We start from the raw sequence: 17,515 nt of genomic DNA, 5'->3' as shown, positions 1-17,515 counted from the left end.
CCGGGTGGCCATCCTGAGGAGACGGGGTGGGGTGGGCAGGTTGGGGTTGCAGGCATCTTGGGGGCCGGGGTGGGCAGGGTGAAGTTAGAAATTCCTCTTCTTGCTAAGTCACTTAAACCACACCATGGGCAAGGTGTAAGGACCATCCTCCTAATCTTCCCCAAGACTTGGCCCAGAAGATGTTTACACAAAACTTGGTGGCTCATGAGATGTGATAGGTAGAGAGTTCTAGAGGCAGGAGGAAGCCCGAATAATCTCCCGGGGTGGCCAGGACATACAGGAGGCAGAACTGGGATGGGTGAGGAAGGTGGGGGTGGGAAGACCCCTTGGGGCTGTGGGAGCACGGTGAAGAAAGGCACAGATGCGGGAAAAGACAGTATTTCCAAGGAATGGAAGGAGAGCAGATGGCCTTTAGGAATGACTAGGAGAGACAGTACCTGTGTTAAGAAGGCATGAGTGCCAGGCTGGGGAATTTGGACTCTGTCCTGCAGTCAGCAGGAGTCATTGCTGGCTTCTGAGCAGGAGCGAGAGGTTTGCAGTTTGCAAGGCTGGAGGCTGTGTCCTCCCAGGCAGGCTAATGCAATGGTCCATGCCAGGATGTTGGGTGTGAGATGGCATGGTTGTGGGGGGCATGAGCAGGAATGTCCCTCCCTCAAAGAAGGAAGCCCCTCAGCCCCTTGGGCCCCAGGTCCCCAGGGGGCCCCAGGTCCCCAGAAAGGCTCCCTACGAGAGCCTTCTTGGTAACATAGGAAGGATGCAGGACAAGATTGGGTCAGCTTTGGAGCCAGAGCTTGGGACCCTCTGTTTGAACTGTGGGGTGCACTGGGTATGTGTGGGAGCTGGAATCCTGACTTCCCACTTTCTGCCCTCCCCATCTTCAGGCGCATCCACATCACTAAGGCTACACTCAACTACCTGAACGGGGACTACGAGGTGGAGCCGGGCTGCGGGGGCGAGCGCAACGCCTACCTCAAGGAGCATAGTATTGAGACCTTCCTCATTCTGCGCTGCACCCAGAAGCGGGTTCGTGGCTGGGGGACCTGAAGCCCAGGGGGCTGAGGGGCTTCCTTCTTTGGGGGAGGGACATTTTCTTGGCCTGCTGCTTCCTTGTCATCCTCTTTGCTTGAGTAAAGTAATGAATTCCCTATGCATTCGTGGTTCCTGCATCTTAGAAAGGACTCGAGAGTTAGGCCTTGCAAAGGCTGATGGCAGAGAGGAAGTATTTTCATTTTGCTTCTGTTGCAAAACAGGCCTCTCATCAATTATAGTAATATCAGAAGGCCACAAGATGGAAATGAAAGACTGGGCACAGTAGCTCAGGCCTGTAATCCCCGCAATTTGGGAGGCTGAGGCGAGAGAACTGCTTGAGGCCAGGAGTTTGAGACCAGCCTGGCAACATAGCAAGACCCCTCTCTAAAAAAATTTTAAAAATTAGTCAGGTGTGGTGGCACATGCCTGTAGTCCCAGCTACCTCAGAGACTGAGACAGAAGGATTGCTTGAGCCCAGGAGTTCAGGGCTACAGTGAGCTATGATCCTGCCACTGTACTCCAGCCTGGGCAACAGAGCAAGACTCCTACTTTACAAAAAAAAAGGAAATGAAGCATTAAGGAAATCTGGGGATACCATATATTTTCTCTCTATCCCTCCTTTCCTTTTGCCTTTTACTAGGTAGATATTTGTCCTTATTTCTCTATCTCTGATACACACACACACACACACACACACACACACACATACACATATATATGTATATATGTATCAGTGTCTAAATCTGAATTTACTTATATATCTTTATTCGTACTTTTTATTTTTTGAGTCAGTGTCTTGCTCTGTTGCCTAGGCTGGAATGCAGTGGCACAATCATAACTCTACTATAACCTCCAACTCCTGGGCTCAAGTGATCCTCCTGCCTCGGCCTCCTGAGTAACTGGGACTACAGGCACATACCACCATGCCCAGCTAATTTTTAAAAATTATTTTTGTAGCGGCAATATCTCACTATGTTGCCCAGGTTGGTCTTGAACTCCTGGCCTCAAGCAGTTCTCGTGTCTCTGCCTCTCAAAGTGCTGGGATTGCAGGCAGGAGCCACTGGGCCCAGCCTTTTCCCATCTTCCCTTTTCTAGTCTCTTTTCTTCTTCCTCCTTTGTCTCAGCCCACACTTGCCAAAATATAAAACTGAATTATTAGCAGACTTCAGTGTTCTATTTTTAATAGTGTCATGTTCCATGATCTTAATTTTTAAAACTGAATGAAGAGAACATTTTCTATTTCTCCCTAAATTAAAATGCCTTTTACCTATGAGCCCTACCATTGAATTCCTCTGTTGGTCAGTGCCCTTTGACAGAGAAAAGCTTCCCCGTTTCTCTTCCTAAGAAGTGAGACAAAAGACAGAATTAAGCTGTGAGGAGGGTTCAAAGAAAGTCTAGGACGACAGCAAAAGTAGACCTTTAAAGGACAGCGGGACCATTTAGAGCCAGTGCCCACCCTAAGGGGGACACTTGTCCTGCACACCCAGGAGATGGAGTCTGACTGCGAGGGCATGTTGAGGGAGCTGTGTCAGACCCACGTGCAGATGCCAGGAAGCGGAGCAGAGGATTCAGGGCGCTGTGGGGAGAGCCCCTCCTGACTTACTTGTCACATTTGTAAACATATCCCGGCTATTCGATTGGAGGATCGAAGAACTTTGAAGTCCTCTCTGGATCTTGCTCACGTCCTTCTTCTTGGCCCTGGTTCATAAGGCCTCCAGCACCTTGTGAGCTAGTTCGGTCCTCTAGCCTGAGTTTTCTCGCTCTTGGCTCCTCCAGCTTACCAGGTGGTCCAGAAATATGAAATGGAGACAGAGAATGACACTGTCCCCCCAGCAGCGTCCACTGAGACAGGCTGAGTGCACCCCCACCATGAGGAAGGGGGGTGAGAGAAGGCCAATTGGGGTCTCCCAGCGCCTTCCCATCCTCTACCTCTTGCATTTGGATAGATAGACAGACAGATGTAGATGCTGGGGAGTGTGCTGTCCCATGGGTAGTGGTCTGAATCTCCATTTGTATTTTTGTACACTGTATGTTAGCTCTTGAGTCTCATAACTTTACCCAAACCTCTTTGGAAGCTGCCTTCCAGGCACTGGGGCCTGTCCTTTGCTAGAACATGCCTGTTTTGGAGAAGTTGAGCAGAAGCTGGAATCCTAGGTCTCCTCTCCCCACAGCAGTCCTTGGTCACCTTGAGACTCAGTCTCTGCCCACGCTCAGGCTGTGGGTAGAGCCTTATCCTGCTCTGAGCCCCTGCATCCACGTGAGCAGAGCCCAGAGTGACACCACAGCTTGCCAGGGACCGAGGTGGGAGGCTCAGGCATGAGTGGCCGGGCTCTTGGGGAGACCAGAGGTGAGTCTCAGCCTTCTCTAAACCCTCCCCCCCCAGCTCCCAGTAGGGGAGGAGAGGAAGCACAGGGTGGGCAGCTGGGTGCATCGGCTCACACCTGTCAGAAGAAGAGCATGAGCATCCGTTTTGAGAGGCACTAGGGATAGAACATTTTGGTCAAGTTTCTTGTGGAGAGCTCCTTGCAGACAACAGATGTTCCTACACCCTTTGCCTTCTCACAAGACCATCTCTTGTCATCTTTAGCTGCTCCTGCCTGGGCCCACTAGGGCTGGTGTTAGGGAGTGTGGAGGGACCCAGGATGTTTGCCTGGGGGAGCTTGGCAGACCTCTGGGCTCCAGGGTTATGCAGAGAGGAGAAGGCAGCTGCCATGGCCACTTACCTGGCCAGGTGCCGTGTTCCTGGAAGGAATGAGGAGAGGAGCTTTCCACCTGGGCTCCTTTGATAGCCCTGCCTGCAGGCTGACGCATCTGTGTTGGTCTCCCAGAAAGAAGAGAAGGCCATGATCGCCAAGATGAACCGCCAGAGAACCAACTCCATCGGGCACAACCCGCCACACTGGGGGGCCGAGCGCCCCTTCTACAACCACCTGGGCGGCAACCAGGTGTCCAAGGAGATGAAACGGATGGTAAGTGACTGGCAGGGCAACACCGTCCAGGGTCAGGGCCTTCCATGGGTGTGAGGGCTGCACCAGGTACCTCATGAATCTGGGGAGCCACAGAAGGAAACAGATGTGGGGTTCACCCCACCTGTGGGCTAGCAGCCAGAGCACCTGGCTTCTGGCCCAGGCTCCCCCCACTGTCTCATGGCATGCCTGGTTTGGTTCTGGAACAGAGTGGTGATGCCCCTTCCTTCTCCCTCTCAGCAGAGCTCTGCAGTGTGGTCTGGAAGCAGGCCCATCTGGCTAGACTCGGTCCAACCCAGAGCCTCCAGCTGTCTGGCGAGGCCCTGGAGAGTTGGGTGGGCCCCAGTTTGTCAGACCACCTTCCAGCACTGACTACATTTCCCAGGCAACTGAAACCACATCTGTTGGCTCAGTTGCTCAGAAACCATCCTAGCGCTTTCTGGAAAGTGCTAATGATGGTCCGCTATGCTCTCTGTGCTGAGACTCCCCCCTGAACCCTAGCCTTTCAGTGGGTGCAGGAAGGGGCAGGGAGCAACCAGCAAGCAGAAAAGGGCCCAGTGGAGAACCATTTTCTCTTTAAACCCCTTGGAAAGTTACTTTTTAGTGATACCTAGTTTAAGGTGCATCTTTAGTTATATTGGCGTCTGAAAGGAGGCAGGTGGGACTATAAGCACTGGTTTGGCAGATATATTAATCATTGTTAGGATGAGGAACTCTGGAAGAATTAGCAGTCATGGCTGTAATGGGGAAAGGGCAGTCTTAGGGGGAAAGGAGGCTGCCAAGAAGCTCCTCTGTGGTGTTAATTGCTTCACCCAGCAGGAGAGGGTAAGAAGCTTGCCCAAGAGCAGGGCCAGGACAGAAAAGGCCAGACCAGGACAGTCTCTGCAGTGGTCTGTGGGAGCAGAGCATCTCCTAAGGGACCTGGCATCAAGGCACAGCCTCCTGGCCCCACCCCAGCCAGCTGGAGTCTCTAGGTCAGGGATGGAGACTGGTTTTAGCAGCTGCTGCAGAGGCCATTGGTTTGTGGTATTAAACTTGTCTGAAACCTTTGAGAAAGAGATGCAGAAGGAGAGCATCCACCCTGACTTGCCAATACTTGGTGAGTCTTATGAAAAGCAGCCCACTGATGGTGGGATGGAAGGCTGGGAATTCAGTGCAGCAGTGACTGACAACAGTTGGAAAGGTACAAACTGGGAGTCAGCAGTTCCTTTAAAATCTTTTGCGAGCCGGGCTTGGTAACTCAGCCTGTAATCCCGCGCCTTGGGAGGCTGAGGTGAGTGGATTGCCTGAGCCTGCAGGTTCAAGACCTGCCTGGGCAGCTTGGTGAGACCTCATCTCTACAATAAATAAAAAAAATTAGCCGGGCGTGGTAGCGTGCGCCTGTAGTTCTAGCTCCTTGGAAGGCTGAGGCGGAAGGATCACCGGAGCCCCAGCAGGTTGAGGCTGCAGTGGCCGGGAGCGGCCATTGCACTCCAGTCTGGGCAACAGAGTGAGACTCCAACTCAAAAAAAAAAAAAAAAAATCTTTTGCCAGCTTTTACTCCACTTATTTATTTATTTAAACATTTTTTTTTTGTTTTTAGAGATGAGGTCTCATTATGTTGTCCAGGCTGGTCTTGAACTCGTGGACTCAAGCAATCCTCCTGTCTCGGCCTCTCAAAGTGCTGGGATTACAGGCATGAGCCACCACGCCCAGCCTTACTTGTCTTTTAAAATGCGGTGATGAGCTCTGCTGGCTGATGCTTAGGTCTGTTGTAAGGTCTTTACATTGTAAAGTCTTTACGATTATTACTTACAACAGTGCTGCCTGTGGAAATAAACACGTGTGGACTTGAGGTCATCTAACTAAGTGTAGGAACGGCCAGCAGGATGGGGTGGAGTGTCAGAGGAGGCAGGCAGAGGAACACAGGCAGGCTGCCAGGGGTGAAGTTGATGTCATCCTCGTTGTCCCAGCACTAGTGAGTGGGAGGTGGGATTTGAGCCCAGTCTGCTGAGCTGTGTTCTTAGTGACACCCCGACTGCCATGGATTGTGGACCAAAGTGTTTCTGACCTGTTGTCAATCCCTATCCCAACTGATGCTGAACTCTGCACACTAACATGGCAAGCAGGGAGGTTGGAATGGACCCAGCTCCCTGCTCAGCACAGGAGGAAAAATTGGGTCCCTTGCACCAACCTCAGCAGATGACGAAAGAAGCATTGGAAAAAGTTAGACATGGACTTATTTTAAACATTTCAGCTACACTTTTGAGCTGTAGAGACCAGCAAACCTGTACTACCACTCAGCTGCTCCCAGTTCCCTGGTAAAATTGTTGCTAGCTCCTGGGATGGAATTCAATGGGCCCGCCCCTCACAGTGGGTCTTCTGTAGAGAGCCCGCCTGTCCAGCTGTCTGCTGCCCGGCTGTGCTTGTGTTCCAAGGGATCCTGAGAACATCAGGCATGGACCCGAGGGAGCACTCACCAAAGTGACTCCACTCATCTAGGCCAGGGCTGGGGTAGTGAAGTGGGACTGGTCTGTAGCCTGGAGGGAGGGTGTGGGGATTCTCAGAGAACAGGGAGAAGGGTCCAGCTTGCCTCCCTCCTGGGCTGGGTGAGGGCAGCCTGGGAGGAGCGCAGAGCCCAGAGCCCATCCCTTGGAGGTGCCTCTGGAGACTCCGAGGCTCCCAGGAGCTCCCAGCAGGGGGTAGAGCAGAGACACAGCCCCTCAAGGCCCCTGGAACCCCATGTCCATTTTGGTGCCTGGCAGTTCTAGCTTGTGGAGAAGTCTTTTTGTATTTTCATGCTGTGCCTTCACTGAGAAGGAAGAGAGGTTTGTTCATTTGAATTTTTGGTTCACTCAGCATTGTCTGAACTCCCTGTTTGCCTAGCAGAGTGTTCCGTGTTGGACCACAGACATGAGGGGGTGTCCTCTGTCCTTGTCCTGGCAACCTGAGCCTTATTCGAAAGGGCTTGTCATGGGGCTGTTTGTCACATCCTGCACTGCCTCCCCAATCCTACCCCTCCCTACTGTGGGGAGCCCTCCATTCTGCCACTGGTCAGACCCTGACACACATCCCTCCTTTTGTTCATAGTTTAAGTGGAACTTTGAGTTTGACAATCAGGAAAGGCCCTTCCCTCTCTCACCTCCTCCCTGTGGAAATGAATGATAGAACAGAAGTCAAACCAGCGCAGGCGGGTTCCTATCCTCTAAGTCCCCAAGCAGCACTGGCCTTACAAGAATACATTTGTTCTCAGATACCAAAAAAGCTGTTGCAGGCCATTGGTGTTTAATTCTTTCAAGTGCAAAATGTGTGAACTCCTATAGATTGTGTGTGTGCTCAGTGTGTGTGGAGTGGGTGTGCCTGAGTGTGTACATGAGTATGTATGAGATGGAACAGCTTAGCAATTCCTTATTTCTCTCTGAGTAAGTAGCAAAATTGGGAAGGGACCCTCTGAGGCCAGGGTGCTGCAGAAGTGGGAGGAGAGATTTGGGGAGTACAGGAAGGAGCCATGCATGGGTTCAGGAAGAGCTTAAACACATGAATTGTGCCCATGGACAAAGTAAAGTTTCAGTGCATTCCAACATCTTGCACAGAGCCCATCTCTTGAAGAGAACCCAATGAAGGAAGGGAGGAACTGCTGAGTGGCAGTCCTCTATGTCCAAGCCCTTGGGAGGCTGTAGAGAGAAGATGAGCTGCAGGCTTCTAGAAGCTCCTACCTCTCGAAGCTTCTGTGCTTTGTCCTCTGTTCTCATACTCCTCTGTTTCTCTCTCCATTCTTCTCCTTTAGGGCTTTGAAGACCCCAAGGACAAGTGAGTAATATGCCTGTCTTTACTCCTGCTTCCCTCAGTCTGGGGATATCACCCAGGTTCCCCATCCCATGGAAAGTGATCCCACATGCATCTGAGCATGCACAGAGCCCAACCTAGCAGACAGGCAGTCAGCAGCTGCCCAGACAGGCCACAGTGGCCAGAATCCCAGGCTACTGGGCAGAAGGGCTGGGCCTCAGCACTGCCCATTTGCTCTCCACACATGTGCACGTGTGTGTGGCTCCCTCAGGAGAATGCAGACCTTGCACACTGGGCAGCAGCGCCTGACCACATCCAGTGCCCTGAGGCAATGCCTTCCTCTTCCTTTTTCATTTCCCAGTCCTCAGGACTGTCAGAAATTCCACTCTGGGGCTGGGCTTCACCCTGAGAAATAGGGTTTTTAAGTTCAGCCTCCCAAACCATGAAACCTGCTTCCCAAGAGTGCCCTGAGCCAGGTTAAAGAGACTGGGTGGACCACAGTCCCTGTGGCAGAAGTCACGCCATGCAATTCTGACCTTCTTTGAGGATGTTGGCACAGCTGGAGAGTAAAGAGCCCAGGTTGTTAGCTGTAGGGAAAAAACAAACTGTCAATGACTTGCAGATTGTTATTATAACATATTAGTAGAGTCAGAAAGACCTATTTTCCATGAGGCCCTCCAGCCAGTGGGTCTGAGACTTGGGCAGTTTTCTACTATGTGGGCACTTAAGAGCATGATGTTGGCCTTTTGACTACCCTGGTCTCAATTCCAGCTTCCCTAGCACTGATTTGGGCTGATGGTGGGCAGCTACCAGGTCTCTCTGATACCCCAGGTAGAAGGAAGGAGCACTAGGCCTCTGCTGGTGCTCTGGTGATCAGCCTTGTGTCTATACCTCCTACTCCCCAGGAATGCCCAGGAAAGCGCGAACCCTGAGGATGAAGTGGATGAGTTTCTGGGCCGCGCCATCGACGCCAGGAGCATCGACAGGCTGCGATCTGAGCACGTCCGCAAGTTCCTCTTGACCTTCAGGGAGCCTGACTTAGAGAAGAAGGTACAGCACTGGGGGTGGGAAGGGGACCCCAGGAAGACCCAGGTAGAAGGGCAAGGAAACAGTGGTGCTGTCTCCTCTGTCTCCAGCACTGTGAAGGAGCCTCCTCTTATTACCTTAGTTTCCCCAGCTCTGTTGCTACTCTACATAGGGAGATGGGTATTCTAGTGAAGCTTCCTTGGCTAGAAGGGATCAGTCTTAATCTTTCTGTTAATCAGTGTCCTTATCCGGAAAATGGAGATGTTTAAAATCCCTGTCTTGCCTGAGGATCATAGAATCAAATGAGTTTATGGGGAGTGGGGGGCTCAAAACCCAGAATTATCTTTTGGAGGTTGAGCCTCTTGTAGTACAGGCTTCTCCTGCTAGATGAGTGTCCTAGGAACCCATCAGCATCACTATACCAGCTAGCGTTGTTATGAGAGGCTGCATTTGGCTTCAGTGAATTTTTTTTGGAGATTCTTTCAGTGTGTTTTCCCATTTCATTTACATAAATAATGAGTAAACCGCACTGTGAGTCCAGCAGTTTTGACAAGAAATGGCATAAGCCTGGTACTCCACTCTCCCTATTCACCTGATATTGCCCCCCAAGCAACTTATTTTTGTTTCTCTGGATGAAGAAAAGCCCTCAAAGGGATATGTTTTGCCAGTGTGGAAGAAGTGAAACAAAAAATGGCAGAAGCGCTAACAGGCATCAACATAGATGAGTTCAAAAACTGTTTTGAGCAGTGGAAAAAGCATCTTGATAGGTGCATTGCATGGACAGTGACTGAAGTGCAAACATGTAAAAATAAATATACAATTTTTAAATAAATAAATGTTTGGAGTTCTCCCCTTGCATACGTATAAAACATGAAACAGTATCTGCTACACAGTAGGTGTTCAGTACATGTTAAATGCTGTTTGTATTATTGTTATTGTCATTATCATTGTCAATGGACAGCACACTGGAACCTCAAGGTGTTAAAGTGGGAAGGGGCAGTCAGGATCTCTCTGTCACATCACCTTAAATTGTGAATGAGAAAGCTGAAGCCCAGAGTGGTTGGGGATTTGCCCCTGGCCACCCAGTGAAGCAGCAACAGAGCCAGAGCCAGACCCTGGTCCGGGCAGTTCTCTTTGCACTATGTAGCAGGGTTTCCCCAGCGTTCAGTTAAAATGGGCTTATGTGAACTCATGTTTGCATTAAACTGGCAAACCTTGCTGGGCATTGTGACTCATGCCTATAATCCCAGCACTTTGGGAGGCCGCAATGGGAGGATGGCTTGAGCCCAGGAGTTCCAGACCAGCTTAGGCAACATAGCAAGACGTTGTCTCTAAGGAAAAAAGAAAAAAAAAATTTAGCCGGGTCTGGTGGCGCATGCTTATAGCCCCAGCTACTCAGGGAATGTAGGTGGAAGGATCACCTATGCCCAGGAAATTGAGACTGTGTTGAGCCATGATCATGCCACTGCACACCAGCCTAGGTGACAGAGTAAGACCCAACTCAAAAACAAATAAAAATAAATAAATTAACAAACCTAGTTAGCAGGGTACAACTATGGAAAGGGACCAGCAGGAAATAGACCTAACTTAGATGTTACTCTCCGAGTGACTGTCCCAACCCAACCTCCTTAGCACAGTTGGTTGGTGTCATGGGGAAAGCTGGTATGAGATGACTTTGCATGAGTCTTGAGACCCCTGTGAGCCCCAGCTTGCTCATCCCTGAAGGAGAAATAACAGCCATCCTGTGCCGACTTCCTGGGGTGTTGTGAGGGTGCCTGGCGATACCTGTAGACACGTTTCCTGGCACATAAACGGTGCCCAGTAATTTACAGCCGTGATCATGGTTACTGTGATGGTGGCCAGCCTGCAGAAAATTTCTGGTTTGATGCAGTTCCTAGTCCCTCTCAACTGCCTCCCCACAGGCACTAGTTTCTTGTGTTCTAAGTCTGGCCCTGATTCTGAGGTCTTCCTTATCCTGGGCTGCACGGAGGACCAGGGCTGCCCCACGTGTGTCTGGGCTTGACCAGCTGGAGCAGAGCAGGTCAGGTGCCTCCACCCCCTCACCTTGCCCATCTCCTCTCAGTACTCCAAGCAGGTGGATGACCGATTCGGTGCCTACGTGGCGTGTGCCTCACTCGTCTTCCTCTTCATCTGCTTTGTCCAGATCACCATCGTGCCCCAGTGAGTATCCCCATCCCTCTTGGGCTTCTCCCAGGGGCAGGAGGTGGTGATCATTTAGGAGAGCAGAGCAGGGAGTCTGGACTGCACTTGCTCAGGCAGGGAGTGAAGTTTCCGAACATGTCCTCGGTTGGGACTAGGAAGCCTGAGGAGTCTGACCTGTCTGGACAGGGGAGGCAATGGCTCGTTCCAGGGAGGAAGATGCCTCCCTGGATGCTGCTCAGCTGCACGAGAGATCCTTTTCATCACTTTGTCATCTTGTTCCATTTAACCCACACCATCACTGACGTTTGAGTCACCCAAAGCCTTCACAAGATGGTTTCTGCATGGTGTTTGGTTTTTGCAAAAAAAGGAATACATCTTCAAAAGATAAGGGTTTTCCACTACTCTGGATATTTCGTAGAATCGATTGTGTGCTCTGAAGATGTTTCACAAAGAGATGCTTCTGAACTCTTCTGAGGACTGGCTGTGTCCCTGAGGGAGCCTGTGGCTTCTGTGGGCCACTTTGAAGTGTACAGTGGACTTTTGGAAGTGAAGGGTTTGTTAAATCATCATCCACATGAGAGTCACACCTAGGAAACAAACATAATTTCCTTATGTATGGATATATGTATATATATGTGTGCATGTATATATACATATACATATACATACAGCCATGTGTATAAATACATATTTTTACTATTTATTATGCAATTCATCAAACATACAGAAATGTAAAGTAATTAATATAATCAACACTCATTTCCTGGATACAACAATTGCTAATATTTTGCAGTGTTTGTTTCATCTATTTTTATTCTGATTTTTTAAAAGTAAATTTAAATACAAAGACATCTGGCCCCTAAAAACCTCAGTAGACACTTATTTTAAGGACATTTTCCTCCTTAACCACAATACATTATAATTAACATCAATCTCCTTCTATCACCTAACACCATTCCATGTTCAAAGTTTCCAACTTGTCCCCCCAAACGTCTTCTACTCTTAGTTTATTCATAGCCCGCATATGCGTGAAATCCACTGGTTGCATTTGATCATATTTTGTAAGTCTTGCCTAACCCAGAGAGTCCCTGCACCTGACACCTTCTGTTTTTCATCTTGAAATGTTTGTGACTGAGAAGGTACAAAAGTCATAGGGTTTCTTTACATCTTTCATTCAGTTTCCCCTGATGTTAACAACTTTCATAACTGCAGTACAATGATCAAAACTAGGAAATTAAAACTGGAATGATACTGTTAACTAATCTACAGACCTTATTCCAATTCGTCAGTTTCCCCCAGGGTCCTTGAGCCAGTCTAGGATCCCATGTTGCATTTGGTTGATGTATCTCCTTAGTCCCCTCCAGTCTGGGCTAGTTCCTCAGCCTTTGCTTGTCTTTCATGACCTTGGCACTTTTGATGAGTACTGGACAGTTAACTGGTAGAATGTTTCAACTTGGGTGTGTCTGATGTTTTCTCATGACTAGATTGGGGTTATGCATTTTGACAAGGCTCCCACAGACGTGATGATGTGTCCTTCTCAGTGTACCATATCAGAAGGTGCGTGATGTCGACATGTCTTACTACTTAACGCCTTTCATTTTTAATGCCATTTTTAAAAGGATGAAGAGATTTGTGCCCGATGTGACTCCATCAGACTGATAGCCAGTTCCACCCTGATTGTGCAGCCTAGCCCATCACCCCCTGCACTGATTGGGGGTCCTTATTGGCATAGAACCCTACCTGTACTAATATGGACCACAGGTGTCAATAAGCAACCTGGGTTTTTGGTCCCATTGCGACTGGCAACCATGTAGCGTGAGGGCATCATCCTGCCTCTTGGCTACTTTTCCTTCTCGGCAGCATGGTTTGGGGGCTGGGCCATCCCAGCTACCTGCTCTGTCTGCAGCGGCCTTCTTCCCTTTGCTGGCCAGAGCTCCTGGTGGCATAGACACTGACAGAGGTTGTTCTCTAACTGCCCCCTCATTAGGGAAGCCTTAAAAGCCACTTTGAAGGTCTTTCTTTTCTTCTGTTTTTTCCTTGTTCCATCTGTTGAAGGCAGCTGAGTGCTGGCTTCTGTGGAAGCCTGGATTAAAGACGCCATTTGAGTCCTCCCTAGAGGTGTTCACCTGCCTCTCAAGTCTCCTACTGGCGTTTAACCTGCTAACAATACCTGGCGTCTTCAGACCACTTTTCCTCCCTTGAAAGGCCACCTGGTGGTGTGGTAGGGCATGCTGTACTTGGGCCAGCCTCTGCCCCAGGAGGGCCAATGGCAAGTTCTGTATGGAAAGCCCTGCGGCTGCTTTGTCTGAGAGTTCCCACCCATGGTGGCATATGGTCACCTGTGATCTGCATGTGAAAAAAGGGGCAGAGGGAAATGTGTGTGTGTGTGTGTGTGTGTGTGTGTGTGTGTGTGTGTGTGTGTGTAACTGGCTAGGAATAGGGGAGCAAAAATGGAACAGGACTTGCTGTGTGGCCTGACAGTGGGAAGAGGACAGGGTTCAGGGACTCTGCTCTTCTGAAAAGACACTTCACTCCTGTTTCTCAAGGCGTGGCTAGCTGGACTGCTGATAAAGGCATTTCATTAATGAAAGCCATTTATCAAGATTTCAGCCTCTGAAGTTACTCACCAAGCCATGAGTGACGACTTGAAGGGAAAAATCAGGCAGTTTTTCAATGGGTTCTTCCAGGCTAAATGAAGCATGTCTGTGGATAGCTAAGAATTATGCAAAGTATTGATCAGGTGTCACCTGGTTTTCCATTTGGCTTCCTGTGGGCTGCTGTCTCCAAGGGAAGGTGACAGGAAAGTGGGCAGAGCAGGAGCCAGACCATCGTGGGGAGGGCCCCCAGATCTATCTACAGACTGATGAGCCCTGCTCTGTGGATCAGTGCAGAAGACCTGGCAGTGGGTTCAGGGGAGATGGAGCAACTTCTGGTCACCTCTCGGGGGCTTCTGAAGCCCAGGCCCTCTGGAGCCGTGAGGACAGGCACTGGGGACCTGCAACCCGCTTGCCGAGTAGGCCCCGAGGAAGCTGCAGCCTCGCCACCTAGTCCTGGCTGCTCCCTCACCTCCTCTTTTCCTCCAGCTCCGTGTTCATGCTGAGCTTCTACCTGACCTGTTTCCTGTTGCTGACCCTGGTGGTGTTTGTATCCGTGATCTACTCCTGCGTAAAGGTGAGTCCAGCTGACTTCCAAGTTCCACAGCCCACAGGGGCCCCTACCCAGGGGCCCCCAGATATCCAGGAGTGTCATGTTCAGTAAGTGGAGAAAATTAAAGCATAGGAATAAACTGTTTTCACATGGTGGGTGGTGCATGATGCTAGCCACATCCCTTGATTGGCATTGACTGCAGGCTCGCCCGGAGGAGCTTGTCAAGGGTAGCTTGTTCTTCCTGGTTGCCTTAATTCACCCTTGAAAATCTTTGCAACTGGAAGATACTGACGACACCACTCCTGTGTGTCCCTTGGAGTCAGGTGGGATGATGGAAGGATGCCTGGCACAGAGCAGTGGTCAGTAGACATTTGCTAAGAGAACGAGTGTGGAAGAGATCTCTCTCCTGACACCCCCTTCAGTGTTCCATGTGCCCTGAAATTTTTAGACCACAGAGATTATGGATTCTGAGCCACCCATCATATGGATGAGGAGTGAGGCCCCAGCGTGGTTCAGTGTTTCCTACAGGGACATACAGCTGGCTAATGTCGGAGGAACATGAGTCCAGGAACAGGAGTCCAGGAACAGGAAGGTGGCTCCCTGTTCTGTTTTTCTCCCGCATCTTCTTTTAGGCATGCCGTGTGCCCTGTCTGGACTGTGTCCCTCAATGGAACCTGACCCCAGGCCATTCTGGCCTCTTGTAGAAATCACTCAGATTCCTGTTAGCCTTGCCCACCAAGCCTTTCCCTCATTTCCTTCACCAGTGGTTTAAGAATTCCCTGACAGGGCCAGCCTGGCCCCCAGGAATCACTCTTCCCTAGGGCAGATACATCTCTAGTATCTGCTGAGCCTCTTTCAGTCCCTCCCTGACCCTCACTGGGAGGTGGCCCTGCCGTCACTCCCTGCATACCCCGCAGTGAACACCATACTCTCCTTCTGGAAGAATTGGACTTTGCCACCTCCAGATTCCCCTTTCTTCCTCCTCCTCCAAACAGAGCCCTTTATTAGTTAGCTGCATAGTCACCTTATGGTCAAGGTCTTGGTGGACTAATTGTCAGAACTGGAAGGAACCTCAGGAATTATCTGGTGTGGTTCAGCCCTTCCCCAGGCAAGTACAGGGGTGGGCACGCAGAGAGGGTGGGGCTGGCCAAGGCCACTGGGAAGTCTGTGTGAGAAGCATGGCAAGTTGGGCCATGTGTTCCGCCAGTTGCTGGGTTGCATCGCGGGGGTTAACCCTGGACACTGCCTTTCAACCGACACCCCTTCCTCAAGGCCACAGCCTCCCTCCTGTCCTGTGTTCAGCCACCCCCTTCCTGTTGGCCTTGCTGTTGTGAAGGCTGGCCCGCCAGCCTGCTTTATCCAGAGTGGGCAGTTCCACTTTCTTCATCCTGCAGTTGTGAAAGGACATGATGTAGTCTCTTCTCCTCAGGATGGCTTGGGGGCTGGGTCTAGCCACAAGGTGAAAACAACCCAAGTGTCTATCAGCAGATGAATGAATACACAAAATGTGGTATATAACTGTAGCAGAAGATTATTCAACCATAACAAGGAATGAAATGCTGTTACACGCCACAACACGGATGAACTTTGAAAACATTATGCTGAGTGAAAGAAGCCAGACACAAAAGGGCACATATTACATGATTCCATTATATGAAATACCTAGAATAGGCAAATCCATAGGTACAGAAAATAGCGTAGAGGTTACCAGTAGCCGACAGAAGGCAGAATGGAGAGTCATTATTTAATGGGTACAGAGCTTCTGTTTGGGGCGATAAAAGAGTTTTAGAAATAGCAATGATGGTTGCACAGCATTTTAAGTGGAATTAATGCCACTGAATGGCACACTTAAGAAGTGTTAAAATGGCTAATTTTGTATTATATATGTTTTGCCACAATAATAAAGTCAAGAAACAAACAAACAAAAAAAGAGTACACCATAGCTAAGATATCTTCTTAAACGTTCTTTTGCGGAACCCCCCAAGTAATATTTCTTTTAAAAATTAAGTGAAGGTGCTCACCTCGGCAGCACATATACTAAAATTGGAACGCTGCAGAGAAGTCGCATAGCTCCTGTGCAAGGATGGCACGCCAAATTTGTGAAGCGTTCCATACAAAAAAATTAAGTTATGAACTGAGACAAAGTCATTGTTTTAAGCATTTAAGGAGCCCTTTCCAGTCAGAATCAAAGCCATATGTAGTCTACTGTTTTTTAACTGGAACCTAAATGTCTTCTCTTTTCTGTTATTGGCTTAGGTAGACCTGAGCTATACTGATTTCATTCTGGCTAAATTTCCCGATGTGCACATGTGTCTGGCAGTCAGTTGGGGAAGAATGGGAGGACAGGCCCATTGTTCTGCCTGCAGCCACCTGCACTGGCCATTTTGAGTCAGTACTTTGGTTTAGTGAATTATTTTCCCCACTGTTCAAGACCGGTTATGAAAATCATCTCTGTCTCCTTTTGTATTGTTGAATTTACCAATTTTGTCATCGATGCCGAGCTCAGTGAGCTCGTTTTCAATTCCTTTATCTAGCCCAGTGATTTTTCCTGCCTCTGTTCTAAGGAAGCTTCAGGTCTCTCAGCGGGAGGTTGGTGGATGGAACATTCACTTCCCTGCCCCCAGACCGCACAAACACTGTCCCCAAACACACCCTTCAGCCAAGGAAGCCTGCTTTTCCCTGCTTACAGATAGAAAGCTTTGTTTAGAAAAGAAACACTCCATTTCTTATCAAGTCTGCAGCCTGCTGCTGTGGGCCAGTGGTGGACGTTGAATAGACTCTAATTCTCACCCTCAGGTCCTCACTGCCTCCTTCCCTCCCGACCTGTCTTCTCAGATTGATCCACCTCTGTTGTTGTAATATGAACTTCTTTTCCATTTAATTATTCTTCTTTCCTCCTTCATGTTGTGGATTAAATGTTTGCACATTAAGACCTAAAGGGGGGATTCTACCTTATTAGACCTCCTGGCATGTGCACAGCAGGGGAATGTTAACCTGCCCTCTTCTCTGAGGCAGGACATATTCGGGTGCCTGTCACTAGGCACCATCATATACTAACTGAGGGGATTGACCAAACGGAGTTTATTTTATCACCTTTTTAGGTCTGACACAAAGCTGACTGGACTGTAGTTTTCAGTGTCATTTTGTTTTCCCTTTGAAAAAAAACATCTGTCCTTGGCCAGACATGGTGGCTTATGCCTATAATCCCAGCACTTTGGGAGGCTGAGACAAGGGGATTGCTTGGGCCCAGAAGTTTGAGACCAGTCAATATAGTGAGGTCTCGTCTCTACCAGAAAAAGTTTAAAAAATAAAAAAAATTATCCAGACATGGTAATGCATGCCTGTAGTCTCCGCTACTTGGGAGGCTGAGGTAGGAGGATTGCCTGAATTTAGGCAACCAAGGCTGCAGTGACCTATGA

The 17,515-nt window shown here is 49.4% G+C and overlaps 1 protein-coding gene across 1 annotated transcript in view; it reads left to right on the top strand.

Moving 5' to 3' along the window:
* ADCY5 (adenylate cyclase 5) overlaps positions 1–17,515 on the top strand; it is a 171,062-nt gene that overhangs the window by 123,316 nt on the left and 30,231 nt on the right. The window contains exons 7-12 of the mRNA XM_008052805.2: positions 882–1,023; positions 3,858–3,998; positions 7,762–7,784; positions 8,666–8,810; positions 10,870–10,967; positions 14,033–14,120. Coding sequence (XP_008050996.1) covers positions 882–1,023; positions 3,858–3,998; positions 7,762–7,784; positions 8,666–8,810; positions 10,870–10,967; positions 14,033–14,120 — 637 coding nt within the window. The remainder of the gene's footprint in view (positions 1–881; positions 1,024–3,857; positions 3,999–7,761; positions 7,785–8,665; positions 8,811–10,869; positions 10,968–14,032; positions 14,121–17,515) is intronic.

The sequence above is a fragment of the Carlito syrichta genome, unplaced genomic scaffold (assembly GCF_000164805.1).
Source record: "Carlito syrichta isolate Samal-C Ts95f unplaced genomic scaffold, Tarsius_syrichta-2.0.1 Scaffold287526, whole genome shotgun sequence".
NCBI classification, from domain to species: Eukaryota; Metazoa; Chordata; class Mammalia; order Primates; family Tarsiidae; genus Carlito; species Carlito syrichta.
Note: the sequence above shows the minus strand (reverse complement) of the source record. Positions and strands in the feature narration are given on the sequence as shown.